A 23222-nucleotide genomic window follows, 5' to 3' on the forward strand; every position below is an offset into this window, starting at 1 on the left:
CCAATCACAGATCAGTGCTGAGGGATAGAGGAGGAGCCAAGCGTTGACTGGCAGAAGGTATAAGTGGGTCAGGTGACGGGTTGGGAAGGGGAACAGAGCAGCTGGGTTTGAATATCTTTGTAAAGAATATAAAAGAATTGATAGTTTTGGTGAAAAGAAACATGGAACAGCAATTGTAATGGTAAGTATACAGGTGCCAGGAATTGTCACTAAATCCATTGTTCGTTCTGATAGGCTAGCTATACCACAGTACTGTGGTATAGCTAGCCTAATGTCGTTAATGGTAATTAAACCCATTTACTCCTGTCAGCTAGGAGTACTTTAAAGACCGTCAATACTACTGGGCCAGAGGGGATTAGACCACACAGCGAGGTCACTGACAGGTGGCTATCTCATTAACTCAGCTCTCAACTAACATAAGAAAAAGAGGATCATGGTGGACCAACAGGCACCGATTGGGGAAGTTTTCTATATAAAGGGAGCAAGTAGCTACAAGGACAGTGGGCTAACAGCGTGTCCACACACAAACCAATTTATCGCGAAACTCTATAACGATACGTCGTATAAAGAATCATCGTATAAATTCCAGGATGTCCACACACAAGAAACGTCGTCACTAAAGAATCATCGTATAAAATGCCCCCTGTCCACACACAACATTTTCCGTGATTCTTTATAGAGTTTCGCGATAGTGGTCTCATTTCGCTCGAGGTCACGTTAAGCCCCGCCCAGTTAGTTACACTAGTTACACTCCCCCAGGGGGTCCCCCTGTCCACACACAACATTTCCGTGATTAGGCGTGATTCTTTATTGAGTTTCAGTTCGAAACGATGCCCAAACCTGCGTTTCGTTAGACTAGTTTCGTTATACGACGTATCGTTAGTGAGCGTCCACACCTACAATTTTGGTCGTAAAACTATCGCGAAACGGTATCACTATCGCGAAACGGTATAGCTAATCATGATTAGTCACGGAAAATGTTGTGTGTGGACAGGGGGTTAGATGGGAGAACTAAGCTAGCTTACTTTGGATCATCGTGTCGGGCCGGGTGGTCGCGTCATCGACCTTTTTGTGAAAACATAGCACTTTTTCACAAAATGTCGTGGGCAATGTTTTTGAAATAAGCCCCTCTCATCTACAAATGGTCTGGTCCAATTTCCCGGCACTATAGCACTTTCAAAGCGAAATATGTACTTGGATTGCTTCCCTTCATACTAAAGATACTCCAGTCCTTATTGTATATTGATAGCAGACATAGAGTCTTGAAAAACAGAACAGACGCATAATTATGTTAGGTATTGTCGACATGGAGTGTAATATTAGAAAAGAATCTTCGAGATTATTTATATTTTCTAACAATAAACACAACATCATCGATCAAGTAAACTATTCGGAACGGAATAGGGATATTTAAGGAAACCATACTGGCATTAGATATAATCAACGTAAAGGTAAAAACGACCCTTATAGCAAACAACTCGATTTAAAAAATCAAAACAAATCAGAAGAGCAGCCTGGTGACAGTCTGAACGAAATTTGACAGAAAATAAGAAAGTTGTGAATTTTCAGTTCTATTATCTTTTTGAAGCTAATTAACTGCTAACAGAGTTTTTAGATTACCAAAACTCTTTTAACTCCTTGTTAACTACTGCGCGCAAACCAATTAGAAAGTTCATGCTGTTCTAACTGCAAATTGTTAGCCCCGTAATAGCTGTATATCGTGAATATTAATTAATTCGCTCCATTGCGTAGTCCGGGACTATTTTTTGTTTCTGTTCTCATTCCTTTGCTAAGCACCACAATTGCGGAGTTAGCCCTGCTTTTTTGCAGGGCCAGCTAACCCCGTACTATAGGTGGGGCTAGCCCACTTTGGTAAATACGTGGAATAAGCCTAACCCCGGCCGGACTATAGGTTGGGCTAAGACCCCCCTTTAACCCCACCTATAGTACGGGGTTGAGCGCTAATTAAGTTCTTAACGAGCTGTTAGCATACCACCCCAGGAATTCAGCCATCGGCCCCCAGTTTAAAAGAAAACCCATGCCTTTATCTTTCATTACTTGGGAAAGGAGGGCAACTTTGCACCCATGATGATCAACCGTCCACATAATAACAGCCCAGATGATGCTATCAGGAAGGCCAACCTAGGAGCAGCCCGCCACAAAGCCTGATAAAAGGGTGATGAGCTCCGTGATGCCTTTGTAACTGTCGACTTGGAATCCTGTATTAATGCCTTAAATGAGAACTGGACATAAGAATATAAAATGTTATGAAAAGTTATACTGCATAGCAATTAAAAGCTGAAACAGAAAAGCAGATGCGATAGAAAATTAAAACCTAATAAATATTCACATATACATTCCAAATCGTGTTTTTTGTCATGTATTGTACATTTGCAATATGTTAAGTAAGACGAAGAGTTATGCGGACACTTAACAAAAATAAAGCTTTAACTCTTGCCTTGAGATTTAGCAAAATGTATGCATCAAATAACATTAACCATTATGAATATTTTTTTTCTTCTAATTTTGTTCGAAACTAGAATAAAAGCAAAGTATGTATGATGGGGGGAACCGGACGCTAAACGAAAAAGAAAATATGCATCAAATAGTACTAACCATTATCAACATTTTTCTTTTGTAATACTGTTGAAGTCTTAAAGTTTTATGAAATATTCTTCAAAGTTTTAAATCAACTTTCTGCATAACCAACCTAGCTGTGCAGACACACGATGGGTGGAAATGTTATCGATAAATTTATCATCTTAAAAGTTTACAATGTGCGAACTGTATAGAAATTTATATGAGCTTCAACATACAGGTTTGATCGATTGTCAATAAATAGATTCTATCGAAGTGTAACTGTGATTGTAATTTCATATCTACACTAACTTAAACAGACACAAATCAGTCTCCAGATTATGTATTACATTTCATTTTTTTTAAATGCATAACATGCTGTCAAGATATTTCACCTGTAATTATTGTGGAGGCTAATGTATAGGCTTTTAGATAGCGTGGTTTCTTTTCTCCTTCTTCCTCCTGTTTTATTGATATTTTTGTTTCTGTATGTTCTCATGTTCGTAGCTTCCCCTGGAAAGTGGAACTGGAAAGGGTCAAATGAAATCGCCATTCCTTTTTTCCTTCCAGGCAACTTCAGGAAATACAGCAGAGAAGGCTTAATCATTTGTTCTTAGTTTAAATCTCACGTCTTCTTTGTATTGTATCTTTTGAATACCAAATAGATAATAGTTTTATTTAAAAAAATATAAAAAATAATAATAATATAAATAATAATAATAAATAATAATAATAATAATAATAATAATGGTAAAAGTGTCATCGGATGCAATTTTAAACTTCTCTTCACATACCTTCTGTATGTAAAATATTTCATAGATGCAGCATATGCCAGCCACAGTAATGCCCTGTTCTTTAGAGGCAGTTGCCATAACGATGAGTAAAGCCGACCAGCTCATGTACTTCCAGTCTGTTAAAAATGAAGCAAATTAAAGGCCCAAGAGTCAACATTATTTAAAAATTTAATAAGCAAGGGAAATGGCAACATAATATATAAAAGCCAAGATATGACTGATGTCAGCTAGAAAGAGAGGAATGAGAACAAATAAATGAGTCTGGTCTCAGCGATTAAGTAAGAAATATATATATTTATTTTAAAAACAAACATTGCTTTATACATTTAATAATCAACAACTAATGCCCAGTAACAAGATATTACTCTAAAGACAGAAATTATATTGTAAAAATCATTGTTCGTCATTAAACATTGATATATTTTGCAAGCAGTTCCAAAAGGTTACATGCCACTTATAAAATAATCCAATTGCAAATGACACAACACTGACTTCTCACAATTCACCAAAGTTTCTGTGCCATGATAATGGATGATGTGTACAATTGTCAAGAGTTTCTGGCACAAAAGTAATCATGTGAACAAAATCCCCAGATAACATGAACTACTTACTTGTGGTGCTATTGGCCTCGGCTGCTTTGACGTAAGCCATGAACGATAGTAGCATGAAGACAGAGGACAGTATTTCAGCTCTTCCGACCACTCCAGTAACCTACATGTACATAGAAATGCAAACAAGAAAATATGATTACTGATTTACAAACAAATGAAAAACAGGACAGGCCTGTCAGATCAAGTAAATAGGTGAACGTCAAATGATGCTGACTTTTTCGCTTTCGGACAATTTTGGAGTATTAGCACAACATAAGCGTTAACAAATTTGAATCATTTTCTTATGGTGATACAAAGTCGCAACTAGTTTGAAGTTTGTACCTCGATCAAGTGTTTTTCACTTATCGGGAACTAATGATCGGGACTAAAAGATGTATTTTCCCTCAGAAACTGACCTCTATGACCTTTGGCCTTTGACCTACTTATTCCAAAATTTATCATCATCAATTGTCATACCGCTTCGGTGTGAACTGCATGTACTGCAAAGAGAAGAGATGCGTTTACACTGCTCTCTTCATCAATGATCTGTTTAGCCGCTTTCAAGAAGAGGACGCACATCACCCAGTGCAGCACCACGTTGACAAGGTGATAACCCCATGGGTTTAACTCTCCAAGAGCGTAGTTGAGACGGAAAGTAAGAACGCACAGTGGACGGTATGACTTGTGACTTTCATCCTGTCAGTTAAAGGGAAAATAGATGGGATGAAGTCTTTCGAAACTTTTGTTTAAAAAAACATCAATCTATCATGATATCTGGTCTGTATACAGTACTGCTCAATTTACTCCACTCCATGCATCATATAGCTGCTCCTGCCAGAGACTAAGTTGGGCTATTTATAGGTTCGAGAAGTATGGTATTGGGCTCGACACTAACATTAAAGTGACTCAGTAACATTGTTTAAGGTCTATTTTTGTATAAAATGTTACTTATTCCTTCTGCTATACTTACCCTCTAACAGGCAAAAAATCCTGAGAAAATTCTCAAACCACAACGACATTTATGGTTTTCTATGAAGGTATCACTGTGCAACACAGTCCTTCTAACAGTGATTAACAATAAATTCTACCAACCATTTTTGAATTTTCCCAACCGTTTTTCCTTGAAAATAAGTCATTAAACAGGCTATGAAAAATCTGTCAACACTTAAATGTCTGGAATGGTATATAGAGCGAATTCATTGCTCTGTGACGATTTACATTCACCTAAAATGTAATTAAATTGTAATAATATAGTTGGGAGTATTAAGGAATCGATCAGATAAGTAAACCCCAATTTTTATCATTAATAATGGTCCGTTTTCACTCAAACTTTCAGATTTTCTTTAATTAAACATCTAGCATTGCAGTCACTACCTTAACACCATTTTGTCTCATCTGAACAATGTTACTAAGTCCCTTTAACAGGCATCTGGGACACCCACGGGCACCCACGGGCACCCACAATCTAAGTCAGGACCTCCGCAATTTTGAATGTTGTGCATAGCTAGGGCTCGTGCATAATATACAGACTCTAGAAAGTTAAATCCCGATCCCCTTAAAAAAAATTAATAGTTTAGAGCCCTTGGTCCTTGTTAAAGAAAAGGTTGGGTTCTGGGGAGAGGTGAAAAATATTTTGTGATCGTTATCATTGTTATTATGCAAGTGAGGAAGAACATCAGAGAAAACATATCCCTTGAAAAGCATGGCTCTTCAAATGCCTTCATATTCTAAATATGACAAGTAACAGCTTAAAAATGAGGCCCAATTTTTCTGCCACATGTTTGTGTGGTCCCTATTATATTGCAACGCATGCACACATGCACGTGGATGGACGTGTTACTGAAGAATTTGATTTGTAGTTCGGCAAGTTGGTAGGATCGTAGTCAAGATCAGCCTCAGTCAGTTTGTAGGCGAAAACATCATAGAGCTTGACCGTACCACGCACATTACCGCGAGACCAACTCACATCTTGATCCTTTAGATGTTTGAGTCAACTCAAATATAACGAGATTCATAGTGACCTACCTTGTTCATGGGCACCCCCCAAAAATCATTGAATAACAATTTGGAGATAGATGAATTTGGTCGGAGGTCCTCGTTTTTTAAGATCGCGCCTTTGTCGTCATAGGCGAAACCACAGGAGATGGCGTTAGAGTAACATGCCAAGACCAGAGCCAGAAGCCCAGCAGAATAGAAGAACTCACGCTGTGAGGCAGTTGCCATGACTACCAATTCTAGTTTTGTGTTTCTGTTGATGCCCACAATCTAGCACGTCTCATCCAAGGCAACTCAAGAAGCTGATCGAGAGAAGGGATATAAAATAATTGTTTCGAACACCAACTTGTTATGTATGTTCATCAAGGTGTATTAAACAAAATTAAACTTGTATGATTATGTTCATGGTTTATCGTTTACCATATAAAACATTCAGGGGCGGGGGTTGCGATTTTTCAAATTTTCGGGAGAAAAAAAAAATTAAATAAAAAATAGTGTTCATTCCCCCCCCCCCCCCCATCCCACCCCACCCCCTTCCCCACTGAGCGAATTATCGGCCGCTTCGCCGCTAAATATTTTCTCGCGAATTGGGCCCCCCTCCCCCCTGCCGTCGGCTGGATCCGCCCCTGGAGGCAACTACAAAGCCCAACCTCAAAGGGAAAATTACAAAATCTTTAGACAGTGTAAATATACCCCTACATTATAATCAAAACATTATTTGATGATTTTCAAGATTTTGCTGTCGTATGATGGTCTGAATATTCATTTGCAAGCAACAAATTGAGATCTCTTTGCGATCTTGGATGCAGTAACCGAACCCAATGGAGTTTTGAGCTCTGTCTCATATGAAAGAATAAATAAGCTAGGCATTCAACAAAAAATATTTCTTCATGAGATAAACTATGAATGCAAGCGAGCATATATATATATATATATATATATATATATATATATATAGCGAGCAATTTTTCGGGTAAATTGCGGACTACTCTTTAAAATAGAAGTCCACCCTAATATTAACTTGGTTTTAATAGAAGCAGAACAATCACAGAAACAATTCAGTGAAAGTTTGAGAACATTCGGAAACAAATAAGAAAGTTATGAAACTTTCAAAATCATGAAAATCATGGAATCTTTAAGACAAATTGGCAATGCGGTCAGAAATTAGGGGCATATTACAGCCCCCCCCCCCCCCCACACACACACACACTTTTCAAATTATCCCAAAAGTACCTATTTGCTTCTTCTGATACATAGTACCCCTTTAGCACTTTATTTACTCTTACCGACATGGTTCGGCCAGCAATGTTTTATGTTGAACAGAACAAAGAGTAGAGGTGGTGGAGTAGCTATGTTAATCCATGATTCATTGAATGTAAAAGAAAGAGCGGACATAATTTTGGCGCAAAATTTATGTGAGTCTCTCTTTCTAGAAATTGAAAAATGTGATAGGAAAAATGTAATTGTCGGAATTATTTATCGTGATCCTAATTCAAATATAGCTGATTTTAATGATGATGTAAATACGTGCCTTAATAAAATGTTAAATGAAAACAAGGACATATATATTATGGGTGACTGGAATATAAACTTACTGAACGCCTCATCAATTGCAAATGTGAATGACTTTGTTAATATTATATATAATAATTCTTTTCGACCCTTAATTAACAGACCCACGAGAATAACACGAGGCTCGACAACCCTTATTGACAATATATTAACAAATGTCTGTGAAAAACAAATATCTTCTGGAATATTATATAATGATACAACTGATCATTTACCAATTTTTTCTGTTACCCATAATGCAAGGTCCTATCCTAAAGCTGATGACAATATAAATTTTACTGAAAGATGTATTAGCCAAGAAAATATTGATGGTTTTAATAAAGATTTACTCTCATTTGATTGGATTGATATACTATCATTACGTAATATTGATGATGCATATAATAATTTCTTTGAAGTATTCAAACTAATGTTTAATGATAACTGTAAAATGTTAAAGAAGAAAAAACCTAGGTCTTCGGCTAAAAAACCTTGGGTAACTCAAGGATTGTTAAATGTATTAATAGAAAGAATCGTCTACATAAATTATTTTGCCAAAATCGTACTAAATCGGTTGAAATGAAATATAAGAAATATCGAAACAAATTAAATGAAATCCTAAGAACGGCTCGTAAAAAGTATTATTGTGACTTGTTAACCAAGAACAAGCATAACCTTAGGAAAGTTTGGCAAATTATAAACGATTTAATGTGTAAGAAAAATAAAAAAAAACTGTCCTTTATATTTTATGAAAAATAATGTAAAAGTATATAAAAATGAAGATATAGTAAATGAATTTAACAATTTCTTTTCTAATATTGCTGCAAATACCTTAAAACAAATTCGTCATAATTCTAGAGAAAAATTTAGTCACTACCTTAAAAATCCATGTCAAACTTCTATGTATTTTTATCCAACCAATGAATTAGAAATCATCAAAATTGTTAAAGATATGAAAATGAGTTATAGCACTGGCTTTGATGATATCAATACTTTTGTTGTAAAAAAAGTAATCTATTCCATATTAACCCCTCTAGTCCATATAGTTAACCTATCTTTATGTTCAGGAGTAGTACCTAATAATCTGAAAATTGGAAAGATCATTCCTGTATTTAAAAAAGGCGATAAACATATTTTCCAATTATCGACCAATTACATTATTACCATGTTTTTCCAAAATCCTAGAAAAAATTGTTTATAAAAGACTAATTTCTTATTTGGATAGAAATAAAATATTAAATAATTGTCAATATGGCTTCAGGGCAGGACATTCGTGTGAACATGCATTAATTGATCTAAATAACATTCTTTTAACTAATATTCATAATAATTTTCACTCGTTTGGTATATTTCTAGACTTGTCAAAAGCCTTCGACCTCATAGACCACAACATACTTTTATATAAATTAACCCATTATGGTATCAGGGGAGCAGTGTGGGAATGGTTCCAGAGCTACTTACTTGATCGACATAACTATACTTCATTTAATAATTATAATTCCCATTACTCGACAGCCCAGTATGGTGTCCCTCAAGGCTCCATACTGGGCCCGCTCCTCTTCCTAATTTATATTAATGATTTATGTACAGCGTCTTCTTTTTTTGAGTATCTCTTATTTGCAGACGACACAACTATCATTTCAACCCATAGCAATTTCATTTTTTTATTAGAAAAAACCAATACTGAATTATGTAAAATAGCCGATTGGTTCGATGCTAACAAACTGATTGTTAATTATGAAAAAACTAATGTTATGTATTTTAGAAAACCTCATGTATCACACAATTCTTTAGATTTTCATATAAAAATGAAAGATGTTACTTTAAATCTTGTTAACTCTGTCAAATTTCTAGGCTTTATACTTGATGATAATCTATCATTTAAGGAACACCGTTTTTTTTATAAGTAATAAGATGTCAAAGAACATAGGTATATTATCTAAATTACGTAGTACCCTTACAGAAAAGCACCTGTTAATGCTTTACAACTCGTTAATACTTCCCTATATTTATTATGGCAATATTACTTGGGCAAGTTGTGGCACTACTAAATTGACCCCTTTACATAGACTGCAAAAAAAGGCTTTACGTATATGTTCGAATTCCCCTTACTTAGCTCCGTCACGCCCATTATTTGCAAGATTAAACACATTGACAATTTTTGATATTCATGAAATCCAAATTGCGATCCTGATGTATTACGTGAAACATAATTTAGCACCTCTTAATATAACAAATTTGTTTCAGTATAATAAAGACTACCACCAATATAATACCCGTTCCCGCTCCAAATTCCATTTACCATTAGCACATAATCAATCGACTCTTATTGCATTTAAATCTGCTGGTCCTCGAATATGGAATTCCCTCCCTTCTGATGTAATCTCCAGCACTAATGTTACTTCATTTAAAACCAAACTCAAACGTTCAATAATAACTACCTACGTCAAATAAACATGTAATTTCATCTCTCCTCCCTACGTTTTTTTAATTTTTTATTTCGCCTTTTCCTTTTCCCCTTTACCTGTATGTTTAGTGCTGAATGTTTTGATTTTTTTGTTGTTTTGTATAACTAAGTTTGTTTGTATCTCATGTTTTTAATGATATGTATATTTCTTTATGTATAGGGGGCCCCATTCATCAAGCCTTGGCTTTTAGGGGCACCCTGACCATTTACACTGTATCAATAATGTTCATACACGCATAATTTGTATATTGTTTTTTATTTTAAATGGTTAATAAAACGAATTGAATTGAATTGAATTGAATTGAATATTTTGATGAAATCCGAGCCTGTAATTCACGTAAGTTCTAAATGAGATGTTCATTAAATTACTCACGGCATGGTCGGTGGGCGTAAAGCTGCTACTTTATTAGAATAATGACGAATTCGAATAATAGTTTATTGATCCCTCTCCAGAAAATATCCAACAGCCATTCGTTTCCCAACCATGTTACAAATGTATAGTGTATAATATAGGCACGGCATGTAGGCCTGTTTTGCTTTTGTTTGTGTTTCTCATTTTGGTTTCTTACTACATGTATTTTTAACGCAGGTTGCAAACGTCATGTCAAACATATTCAAAAGAACAATAATCGTTCACAATGCAGTCCAGTGTTTATAATACATTTCCATGCTTAATTTCAAATATAGGACTTTATAATCAAATTCATAATAATGTATATAATTACCTATTTCAAGTTGTAATACGAATCGATCACTGAGGTTTCTTGTCCAAGAATTGTTTAAATCTTAATGCCCGTTTCGTTTCCTATGACCCTGTTCACAGGAATAGAGAAGATGAAATATTATCCACGGCCCGAAAACTGAGTTTTGCACATATTTCCAGAACCATTTACAAAGAGCGATCGTCACGGCATTTGAAAAGACCGAGTAAAAACACCGTTGCTGCTTACTCGAGCATGGATTAAATCACTGTGCCGTTTAAATTTATATTTGTTCTTTTGCCACATGTTAAAACACGGAGTATACGCGTACGCAACAAAGCTAGAGAATGAAAATTCGATCTCTTTTGGAGAAAGGGACGGTTACGAGACAATAGTTGTATTATTTTATTGTAGCAGATGTTGTGTGTTTAAAGGTGTCAGGGTTGAGGCAGAGAGATCGAGGCGGGTAGACAGAGAGAGGGAGAGAGAGAGAGAGAGAGAGAACGAGAAAGAGAGACAGAAAAAGAAAGCAAGATAAACACGGGGAAATAGAGAGTGGGGGAGAGAGAAAGAGAGAGGGGAAGAGGGGGGTGGAGAGAGAATTATTATAGAGAGACTGATATAGTAGAGAGAGAGTGGGACAAGAATGAGAGAGAGGGCGAAAGAGAGAGAGAGAGAGAGAGAGAGAGAGGGGGGGTAGGCGCCTTTTCAATAAATCTACAAACCGTGATAAAGGAATCAACAAGTATTAAAAGGAAATTTTACCCTGATGATACACTAAGATTGTTAATAGGAATAGAAAATAGGAACAAATTCTTTCTTTGTTTGAGGAAAATCCAATAAAACGGAAGAAAGTGATGAATGATTAAAGTTTAAATAGATCAAACGCAAAGTGGCAAATTCTGTGACTTACCTTTCAGAACCTTCCCCATTTCCTCTATACTACAACAAAAAAATCATAGGCCCGAAATTCAATTTCTCTGAAGAAAATATGAATATACACTCTCACACGTTTTACACAATCCATTCGTGAACAAAAAAAATGCGACTGCGTTCTCTAGCAGTGGCGGCGATTTCTTTTCATGACCGGGGGGGGCGAAATGAGAGGGACGAGGGAGCATAGTGAACGAGAGACGTGGGAGTGACGGAAATAGCTACCGCCTCACCAGTGGCGTAATGAGCAAAAACGTCTGTGGGGGCAGAAAAAAACATCCGCCACCAGTTCACCACTCTTACATGTTACATGCAGGCCCCACAGATCGTTTTTCAAAGTGTGGGGGGGGGGTGCTAAAGTATTTACGATCATGTAGAGGGTAGTGAGCACAGTGTGTGACGTTTTTTTGTGCAGGTCACCAATTTACGTGGTATCCAGGGGGCGGAGCCTCATTAAGCTCAGTGATTGTAGGCATTTAATTATGATCAGATGAGTATTCAGGGGGCCGCCTTAGGGCCCGCTGGTGGGGTCCAGGGGGCGCCAGTCCGGAAGCTCAAGGGATTTAGGCATTAAATTAGGGTAAGATGAGTTTAATTTGATACCTCATTTGTGACACTGGCAGATCACTTTTCTTTTTTTCTTTGTTTCTTTCTACTTCTTTATAACATACTTTTTAAAAATTGACCTCCAGTCAAATATCATGCATTTTTTTTTATTCATTTTTTATTCCTCCAAATAAACAGAACACAAAACATCAATAGCAAGTTCTTGAATATATTTATGTTTATGCATCATATAGAAAGATGTTCCATTACAGAAAGGAAATTACATATACATAACAATTTACATCAGATGATTGTAAACTGCGTATACGAACAATAACAATTTGAGGTTTTTAAACTAAGATAAAAAGAAAACAAAAACAAAAACAAACAAACACCCTCTATCCCCAACCTACCTACTAAACAAATATTTAAAAAATGATATAACCTTAACCCCTTTACCCCTAACCCCCCCTCCCCCCCCCCCCCTCCACCTAACCCACCCCTGCATACTCCCTCGCTCCACCTGCCCCGGAAATCTGCTCACATTCCTTTCGAGATTTTTTTTACAAATACATAATTCTCAATACTTTAAAATGTTACCAGCTCACGGGGGAAACATCGCGTATAAAGGGTTTATTCTATACTGCCTTACAAATTAAATCTTATTCTAATTTTACCTTTTTCCATATTTGTAAGTGTAACCATAATTTCCAATTTCTAATTGCTATTTTCTTTTCTTGATCCTTATAATCTAATAAGAATTCTTGTATTTTATCAATGGTTGGTATTACACCCTGTTTTCTAAATACAAATAAAATATATTTTACCATGAAAATGATTGTTACAACTATTTATTCTATTTGAATTACCTGACAATCCAACAAATAGCGAATCGCCCGTCGCCTCTGTGTATTTCGAGCGTAGTGACAATCTAAGATTATCTAACAAATATAAATTATCTCACCAATTTAAGTCCTATATTTCATCCAACTCAAAACCTTGTATCAAAGCTTGCCATATCATTTTAACATTTAAACAAAAACAAAACAAACGTGAATATGTTTCCCTTTCCTGTTTACAGTACGAACATATATTATATTCAACAAATCCAAATCTAGAAAAACGATCTTTAGTATAAATTGCCCCATGCAGTAATTGAATTGAAATTCTCTCTGCCTCCCTGTCATTAATATTATTCTTGGTCTTAAAAAATATTTACTCGTTTCTTTATCATTCTGCATAATTCGAATTATTTTGCCCATCCCTTATCTGTAAATCATATGAAATTGCAATTCTCTAATAAAATAATCATATATTTTTCTTGATGGTACTTCCTTAAAGCTTTTTTTCCCCAAAAAAGTCTAGATCTAAGTTTAAACTAAAACATGTGTGTGCTACTATGCTTATCAACTAGGGGACCTACGGCCTTAAGTCATAACTGGCAGAAATGAGCATGGATGCAAAGATACTAAAGATCGTTTTTCTAGATTTGGATTTGTTGAATATAATATATGTTCGTACTGTAAACAGGAAAGGCAATAATATAGCACATCGACACGGTTTTGATCCTGGGGTCTCACAGTTACGAGGCAATTGCTTTGCAACTGAATCATGACTGTACGCAGGGAGGGCTAGCGTAGGGGGCAACCCCCATAAATTAAAAAAAAATCAAAATACAATAAATTATCAATAATTCATTGCATTTTGCACCGGTTCCCAATATTACAAAAATCTTCTGTGTGGTCGTGCCTTGAACTATAATGCATCGCCGTAAAAGGGAATTTTTTTCACCGTACCACTGTCAAAGTAACAAGAGGTCACCAGTTCAAACTACAAAAGAAAAACGTAAATTCTAAATTGAGGCAGAGCTCTTTTTCACAGAGAATAGTAAACGAATAGAATGATCTCCCATCATATGAAGCAAAAGGTCCATCATTCAATTCTTTTAAATCAAATCTTGACAAGTACTGGTCACTGAAGAAGGACAAGTTTAATCCTAATGAATTATTCAACTGTCCATGTTCATCCGTTACTGCACAGCGCCAAATTCAAGAGTAACCTACTAGCGGTCACCGATGGTAAAATAAGTTCTGTCATGATCATGATGAATCTCATTCACCATAAACAGAATAAGAAAGCTCACAACCTATTTTTCATTCTTACGAGAACTTAACTTTCTTGTCCCTATGCTCCCATTCTACGGGCGATCAAGGAGAGGGACTTTCGATTTGATTACAGTGAACATTTTCTGCACGCGGGAATCCTCTTTGCTTTTCTTGTCTGTTTGTTCGTCTTCTTTAGCTCCTCCACTGGAATCCCCACTGTCTCGTTTATTGTCATGCGCTGCCATTTGCCCATCTTCAGGGGAAGGGGCCGCACCTTCACAGGGAGAGAAAAGGTGTGAGAGAGAGAAAGAGAGGTGTGAGAGAGAGAAAGAGAGAGAAAGAGAGAGAGAGAGAGAGAGAAAGAGAGAGGGGAAGAACATTTATACTTCATCGAAATAAGCTTACTCCAATGTATAGTAAACTTGACTCAAAAGAAGTAGATTGAATTACTTTTTAGAGTGTATTCCACTAGTTTGAACGTCCACTCCCTTAGGAAGCGGTAACGCCCCAAATAATGGATTTCTTCTATCTGATGTGCGTGATGTATACTCCAAAACGAAGTGATCCCTAATATGACTCTTAAAAGAATGGATTTCCACTATTTTTAAGCGTGAATTTCCAATAGAAGACGAAGTGATCCCTAATATGACTCTTAAAAGAATGGATTTCCACTATTTTTAAGCGTGAATTTCTGATAGAAGACGAAGTGATCCCCAATTATGACTCTTAAAAGAATGGATTTCCACTATTTTTAAGCGTGAATTTCCAATAGAAGACGAAGTGATCCCCAATTATGACTCTTAAAAGAATGGATTTCCACTATTTTTAAGCGTGAATTTCCGATAGAAGACGAAGTGATCCCTTATATGACTCTTAAAAGAATGGATTTCCACTATTTTTAAGCGTGAATTTCCGATAGAAGACGAAATGATCCCTAATATGACTCTTAAAAGAATGGATTTCCATTATTTTTAAGCGTGAATTTCCGATAGAAGACGAAGTGATCCCTTATATGACTCTTAAAAGAATGGATTTCCACTATTTTTAAGCGTGAATTTCCGATAGAAGACGAAGTGATCCCTTATATGACTCTTAAAAGAATGGATTTCCACTATTTTTAAGCGTGAATTTCCGATAGAAGACGAAATGATCCCTAATATGACTCTTAAAAGAATGGATTTCCACTATTTTTAAGCGTGAATTTCCGATAGAAGACGAAATGATCCCTAATATGACTCTTAAAAGAATGGATTTCCACTATTTTTAAGCGTGAATTTCCGATAGAAGACGAAGTGATCCCTTATATGACTCTTAAAAGAATGGATTTCCACTATTTTTAAGCGTGAATTTCCGATAGAAGACGAAATGATCCCTAATATGACTCTTAAAAGAATGGATTTCCACTATTTTTAAGCGTGAATTTCCGATAGAAGACGAAATGATCCCTAATATGACTCTTAAAAGAATGGATTTCCACTATTTTTAAGCGTGAATTTCCGATAGAAGACGAAGTGATCCCTTATATGACTCTTAAAAGAATGGATTTCCACTATTTTTAAGCGTGAATTTCCGATAGAAGACGAAATGATCCCTAATATGACTCTTAAAAGAATGGATTTCCACTATTTTTAAGCGTGAATTTCCGATAGAAGACGAAGTGATCCCTAATATGAACCCTAGAAGAGTGTTTTTCCACTCCCAAAGGAAGTGATTCCTAATATAACCGCACACAATAATGGATTTTCGACTATTTCATGTACGTTGAATTCTCCTCCGAAATGAAAATGATTATTCATAATGTGTCTTAAAAGAGCGGATTTCCACTATTTGAAGCTTGGATTCTCACTGATCAAATATGACTCCTAAAAGAATGTACTTTACTATTATCTGTTGTACCAGTTACAAACATATTTTACAGATATTGAATAGACTGTTGTTTTGTTTCTTATGGAATTCCCCAAAAGATCAAATTAAAAGTAATGTAATTATAAATGATATTGAAAATGGTGGATTGAATATGATTAATATTGATAGTAAAAGATCTTCAATTCGTTTGGCATGGAGGTCTCACTTCTTTAATGATAATGGCTCTAATTGCAAAAATATGTTAAGAAACTGGTCAAACAAAATAGGGGTTTGCCACTTTGTTTACAGTTCAATTGTAATTTAAAAGATATTAATTTATTATGCTCTAAACAAAACTTGCCAGAATTTTATGAAGATCTTTTTTGTACTTGGTCAGAATTAAGACTCATTGATATGTTTAAAGTAAGAAATATTCCAAATGAAATTATAATATTCTACTTACAATAAAAGCAGGAAAATCAGACACACTAATCAAAAAAAGTTTGAGCAACACCTGATAACTCATAAGAAAGTTATGAATTTTTGATGACATGAAAAACTTTAAAGATCACAAGACAGATCGGCAACTCACTCATGAGTCCGTGACGTCATTGCCTCACTATTCACTAATTGTTTTCTTTATATTGATAATATATATTTCCTATATTCCCTCTAAGAATCTTATTTCCTCACACCAGCATCCAAGTTAGATTGATAGTAATATGTTTTTGTGTGGATGCACTAATATAGAGTACTTTTTTAGTTAAATAATGAAAAAATTGAATTTTGATACTATTTATATAAAAATCAACAATTATGAATATGCAATATTCAGAAAATAGTATCAATTCTTCAAAGTTCATAAAAGATTATGTAAAATTTCATGCACGCAATATGATACAAATCATATAACTTGGGCAAATGCATGGGGAAATCAAGTTTTGGGGATAAAAAGGGAAATTAATGGAATTAAAATATATAAAGTAATTGATAAATGATGAGGACATGACGTCACAAACTGATAACCAAATTGGCAATTTGTGTAGTGATTTCCATGTTTCCAGGGTCACAACATACTTTTTCAAAAATGCATAACTTTCTTATTAGTTATCTGATTTTGCTCAAACCTTTTTTGATCGGTTTGTATGATTTCGCTTGAGAAAAAGAGAAAAAAGATACTCCCATATTAAGTCCTATACAAATGTGACTATTAATATTATTTGTATTGTTGTTATTATTGTTATCATTATTATCGTTATTATTATTATAATTATCATCATCATCATTGTTAATAGTATTTATTTCCACTCTTGTACGTTTAGAGAGTAGGCCTATGATAGAATTCCAATATTCACCTGTGACGTCATCCAGCGATGGAATATCAACTTCCTCATGTTTGCCCCTATCACCCAGCTCTTTCACCAGTTCGGGTAGAGTCTTCTTCATAAGGCTATCAGAATACAAGGGGAAATATTTATCCATCCCCATCAGGGCGCCAAGCCATCCTTTGGGTTCGAAGCCCTCTTCAAGCATCAAAGGGACGATGTCTTTCTTTTGCTTGTACGCGTATTGTGCTTCTGTGGATGGTGAGAGAGGGGGAAGGAGAGGGGGAGAGGGGGAGGGAGAGGGGAGGGAGAGGGGGAGGGAGAGGGGAGGGAGAGGGAAGGGAGAGGGGAGGGGAGGGAGAGGGGAGGGAGAGGGGGAGGGAGAGGGGAGGGAGAGGGAAGGGAGAGGGGAGGGGGAGGGGAGGGAGAGGGAGAGAGAAAGAGATGAACATTAAAAGAAGACGTCAATAATTGTAAGTCTTGTCATTCCTCTGTCCGGGGGGGGGGGTCAACTATATTGATGTATACACCCGCGACCAAAAAGAAAAAAAGAAAGAAAAAGTGTACAATTGTCGAGTTTGTTAAAAACGCATGGGGTACCATTGCCTGGACTTGTGTTTTCATACACTTTATAAAGTGCAATAAATGATATCGATAATAGATATTTTTAGTAAATATTTCTAAGACCTTGTTTTGAGGATAATTATGTTGGAGGAGTTAAACTTGTCTAGGGGGTAAATTTTTCGAGAAAGAGCGCACCCCCCCCCCCACACACACACACACACACACCCTCGAAAAGGGTGTGATTTTGACCAATGGATAAAGCTTGTTGGGTGCGGGTGGTAGAAAACATGTGGTCACGAGTGTGTACACCATATAGTCTGATCCCCCCTCCCATGTTCCTCTTGTTGCCCAGCTATTATAGTTCGAAAGATTATACAATCACTTACATCAGCGTTATGCAAATACTTTGAACTATATTCGGGAATGCATCAAGCACGGTGGGTTTCGAAGTATGGTTGTTTGTCTCACAATCTCATATTTTTAAAGATTCGTCGTTTCCATTCATGGTGATTATTTTATAGACCCACATTGAATTTTAGACTGAACTGAAATAATGTCCTCACAATCATCGCCGACCCTCAATAATATTTTAAAACCTGCATAATGTATTATTTGATAATGCAAAAATGGGTAAAAATAAACGTTTCCATTCCAATAATCACTGACTTTTAGACTGACGTGAAAATGAAATTACTCACCCGTGCGGCAGTTTTGACTCTCACTGTATTTCTGAGTTGCGCAAACTAAGACAACGGAAGCATTCTGTACTGCTTCGGCCATGGTATCCAGTATATTGCCCTCTGTTGGTGTAAAGCAGGAGAATATGATGCGAACTGGTGTGTTTTATCGAAAAAGGGGTTCTTTTATTTTTCTAAAAAGATATTCCAAAAATAGACATACATGTAAACATGAATAATTATGCTATTTATTTAGTACTATGAATTGATATATAAATACTTGTATAAATATGATATGTATGCACCCCACACAAACAATGTAAAATTGTAGCTTAATTTCATATCATAATGAGAAAAAAGCGAATCAGAAGAAGTTTTATGTTAACTCCACAATTTATTAACAAAACGGTAATATTAACATTCCTATACATGTGAACCAATTTCTCAAAATATCACATAGAACACATAAACAAAACATTCAAACTTCAATAAACACACTTGGATAACAGTACTGATCTAAACAAAGGAGGCATTGTTTTATCCAAAGACAATAAATAAATATAAAAATGAGAATGAGAATTTTTATCTGCAAATTCAAAAACCAAGAAGGTAAACAGAACTTCAAAAATGTTTCGAATCAATACTTGATTTTAACTGATTTATTTTACCATATATCAAATTTGAATCCCATTAACTAGTTATTCTGCCTTTCAAACCATAATTTGATATGCTGTTTTTTTTCCTTGTTTTTGTTTCTTCACATTTATACAAATATCATATTTTTGAAATGGGGTTTGCCATTGGTATGCCTGTGGCCTTTGCAAATCCAACCTTATCTGATTTTTTAGTGTTTTGATTTTTGTCATTATTGTTCTTTTTATTCAGATGTGAAAATAAAGTGAATTGAATGGAATATATTCTTACGCATCTGGTCCACATCCATCCATACATTGTAGCCATGTTTCTCCAGGTATTTCTTGACCTTAAGCATCCGTTTCTGAATGTCCCATTGATAGCTGACCATGATATGTTCCCTGTCCGAAGATTGCCGATCAGAGCCGATGGCCTTCGGCGACTTCGGGTTTCCTTTCGACTCCTCGTCGTCATCGCATTCGACAACGTCATTAACGAGGAAGAGCGCACCCGAGCATGCTTCCCGAAGACCTAGATTCGATGTCGTTTTCTTAATCCTCTTCAGTGCTGTAATCAAGGAGTAGATATCATTATACACTTCGGTTGCTATGCCTCTCGATCTGCACAGTCGCCTGTTTACCATAATCCAAATTGGCACACAACTATAATGGGCCATGTTTGTAATGTAACCAAATTTAATACTACATAAGTATTTGTGAAATGCCTCAATACAAATTATTTCATTCACCTGATTAGAATGATAGTATTTCAATAGTCAGAATGCAAACTGCATTATATCAAGTGTTGCTAGGTAGGGCAAGTCATAATGTTTGTCCTACCTGGCAACAACAAATATATGCAATTCGGATTATGTCTATTGAAATACTATTATTCTTATTAGGTGAATGAAGACTTCACAAAGGCTTATGTATTAAATTTGGTTACATTACGAAAATGGACTATTGAGGGAAGGATTGTTTTGTGCAAGAATGGCTTTGGAAAATTACCAGTTTCCGGTCAGGACTAGCTCCAAGACGATCCTTTCAACACTGCAGGATATAAATTAATCTTGCACTGGAAATGGTCAAATAATCTTGAAACCTTTATTTATCCCATAACAAATACAATGCGACACATGAAGGTTATGTGAGTGGCATAAGAAAAGGGTTGACATTGAGTACAGCAGTTGTTAAATGATTCCAATTGGCAAAGAAGTTAAAGATGGAATATTCATAACCTTAGAATTCAATAATACACATTTTCAGGCTGTCAAAAACAACCTGTTTTTGTAAAAGTATGAATAAAATGTGAATAAGTCAGTAAACCGGCTTATTAAGACACTGGCCCGATTTCTGAAGTCGTGTCTAATTTCTGTTTAAATAAACAGTTATTTAACTTTAGACATGAGTTAGACACGACTTCAGAATACGGGCCATTGTATTTACTTACTTGTTAGGAAGGTTTTGATTCGGCGTATCTTGGCTTTGTTTTCTTCTTTAAACGCCAGCTGCCATATGCCTCTCGCAGCCAAGAGCCTCTCCTCATCACTCGAGCCCCCTTCTGCCAGGATTCGCATCAGTAAGTCCAGCCCACCGAGTTCCGCTATGAGCAGCTTGTTGCTTTCGTTGACTGCCAACTGGTTGATACCCTTGGTGATCTCCAGCGCCGAGTAGTGGTACCTGCTTGGAGGTTTCTTCTTAGATTTACTCATGGAGGATTTCATGTGCACCATCAGGAACTTCACGCATGGCTCGTTAAGAGCCAGTCTATGCGCTTCCAATTTATCCACGATGTAAGAAAGGGCCAGGAAAGCGTCCGCCTGAATGTCAGGTGTCGCAGACAGCGCAAGGTCTTGGAGGACGTCAATATACTCTCGGCAAATGATTCGACTTCCGGGAACCCTCCAGCAGCAATTGTAAACAATGGTAAGCGCAGTTCTCGTGAGATCATCATCAAGCTTTCCTATCTTGAGATCCTCCATTACCATTCGCACAAGATCCCTTTCGCCAAATACATGACACATCTCGTCCGAAAGAACTGTAATTTTTACAATACACTCCAACAGACCTGATAGCTTCGTTGTGTCAATCACAGAAGATGTGTTGCCTTTTACTGTACTTTTCCACGCTAGGGTAAACACCTCAAAGATCTCGCCACGAGACGTTAAGTTTCGGGTCACAACAGTTTTAACATTGCCTAGTGACAGGTCAGTGATGTCTTTGAATATTACCCAGTCATCGGTCTTTGTAAGAGTCTTCAGATCTCGCTTCCGTTTAAATGCTTCTAAGTATGTATCGACCTTTTCACAACACTCTTTAACTTTCAAGTCTTCCTCCTCTGTCAGGTCTTGTTGTAATTCCATTATGGCGACTTTAAACAGTCTTCAGATCCCGAAGCCGTTTAAATACCTCCAAATATTTCCCGACCGTTTTTCACAATATTCTGTAACATTTGGATCTTTCTCCTTTGTTGGACTTACCCATTTATGAGTTATCCCTTACTTTGCAGACCGTGTTCATTGTGATATCCAGCTAGTCAACCAAGTCGTCAGCTGGTGTAACCAAATAGACAGGTACTTATTTATTTGTCAATTTTTGTCGTCATTCTACAACGGGAGCTTGAAATTTGACAAGATGATGAACACGAGTCAGGCCTATGATTTATTCGACATCTAATGTGAAGCGCATTCTATTCTTATTCACGAACTCTAATCTAAGGTAACTCATGACTCATAGTACAATCCACAGTACGCGAGGAAACAAGGACTGGCGCAGAGCTTCCGCTCGAAAGGTCAGGTCATATACTTCTTAAGTCATTTTTTTTAAAATTTCGAATTCATTGTTAGAAAGCAAAGAAATACCCAGTGTTATGTTGTCACAATCACATTCACCAAAATCTTAATACTCTCGAAGAATGTTTAGTTACCAAGGAGAATACTCCATTAACAAAATTCCACATGATTATTATTCCTTCCTAGTCTGATATGGCTGCTTTCTTGTACATTTTTTAAAGAATGAATTCTAAGTTTTATATAAAGCCGATGACATACTAGTTTATCTAGTAATTTATTTGTTAGACCTCCTTTAGTTCCGACGTTATCTAATTCGATCATTTAACGAGTTTAACTATTTCTAATCGAAGTAATTCTTAAATAATGTGCACCCCTCCCCCCCCCCCCCCCCCCATCATTGGGACATATTCATTTCACTGCCTCGTTGTTGTTGTTGCTGTTGTTGTTATTTGCGTTATTCTTTTTGCCGATGCTGCAGGCCTACTATAGGGTGTTGTTTTATGTTAGGGTTGTTGCTTTTAAAACATTTTAAGGGTGTACTTGGGGTGTAGTTTTTGTTATTGTAAAATATGTCTCTCTCTCTCTGTTTAATTATTCATTCGTGTATAGTGACTGTCGATATCATATTTCTATATAGTTGTATCATATTCTGGGCCCCCTCTAGATCGGTGGAACAGCGCCACCATATTGGTGGATGCTGAGTAGGGATATCATGCCGTTTATCTCTTATAGTATCATGTGTACATAATACTTGTGTAATGTTTCTGTTTTTGTATTTCTTTTTATACGGACATACATTCAAATCAAATCATATCAAATGTTTCGTTGTAGGTTCATTGTGGAATCTGTGTACATTGTTGATGCTGTTCTTAACAACTCAAAATACGACTGACTCAATTAAATGTGCACGTACTTTGGACTCCATGGAAGAACAGAGCCGTTAGGTTAATTGCACTAAAATGGACTATCCAACCGTTTTATCATTGTTATATAAGCCTTTGATTTTGTTATATTGTGTTATTGTTTTGTATGATGATTTTCGGAATTAAAACAAACAAACAAGGCGTGATTTTGCATATTTTGTTGCGCCCTTTATAAGTTTTGCCATGCTCGTGCCCCTACCCCCCC

At 36.2% G+C, this 23222-nt stretch overlaps 2 protein-coding genes across 2 annotated transcripts; both read right to left on the bottom strand.

The window, feature by feature from the left end:
• Positions 1–4: 4 nt before the first annotated feature.
• On the bottom strand, positions 5–6184 carry LOC115925093 (protein O-mannosyl-transferase TMTC3-like). The gene is made up of 6 exons (XM_030988272.1): positions 5987–6184; positions 5802–5936; positions 4439–4657; positions 3983–4082; positions 3372–3487; positions 5–115 (listed from the first exon to the last, which is right to left on the bottom strand). Exons 1-6 carry the CDS (start codon positions 6182–6184, stop codon positions 5–7), a joined length of 879 nt encoding a protein of 292 aa, XP_030844132.1.
• Positions 6185–13706: 7522 nt separating this feature from the next.
• Positions 13707–22124, bottom strand: LOC105447546. The gene is made up of 5 exons (XM_030987830.1): positions 20753–22124; positions 19595–19870; positions 18692–18793; positions 17460–17681; positions 13707–14533 (listed from the first exon to the last, which is right to left on the bottom strand). The coding sequence occupies exons 1-5, from the start codon at positions 21663–21665 to the stop codon at positions 14352–14354; spliced, it is 1695 nt and encodes a 564-aa protein (XP_030843690.1). The 5' UTR covers positions 21666–22124; the 3' UTR covers positions 13707–14351.
• Positions 22125–23222: the final 1098 nt, after the last annotated feature.

The sequence above is a fragment of the Strongylocentrotus purpuratus genome, unplaced genomic scaffold (genome assembly GCF_000002235.5).
Source record: "Strongylocentrotus purpuratus isolate Spur 01 unplaced genomic scaffold, Spur_5.0 spur5_scaffold_17, whole genome shotgun sequence".
NCBI classification, from domain to species: Eukaryota; Metazoa; Echinodermata; class Echinoidea; order Camarodonta; family Strongylocentrotidae; genus Strongylocentrotus; species Strongylocentrotus purpuratus.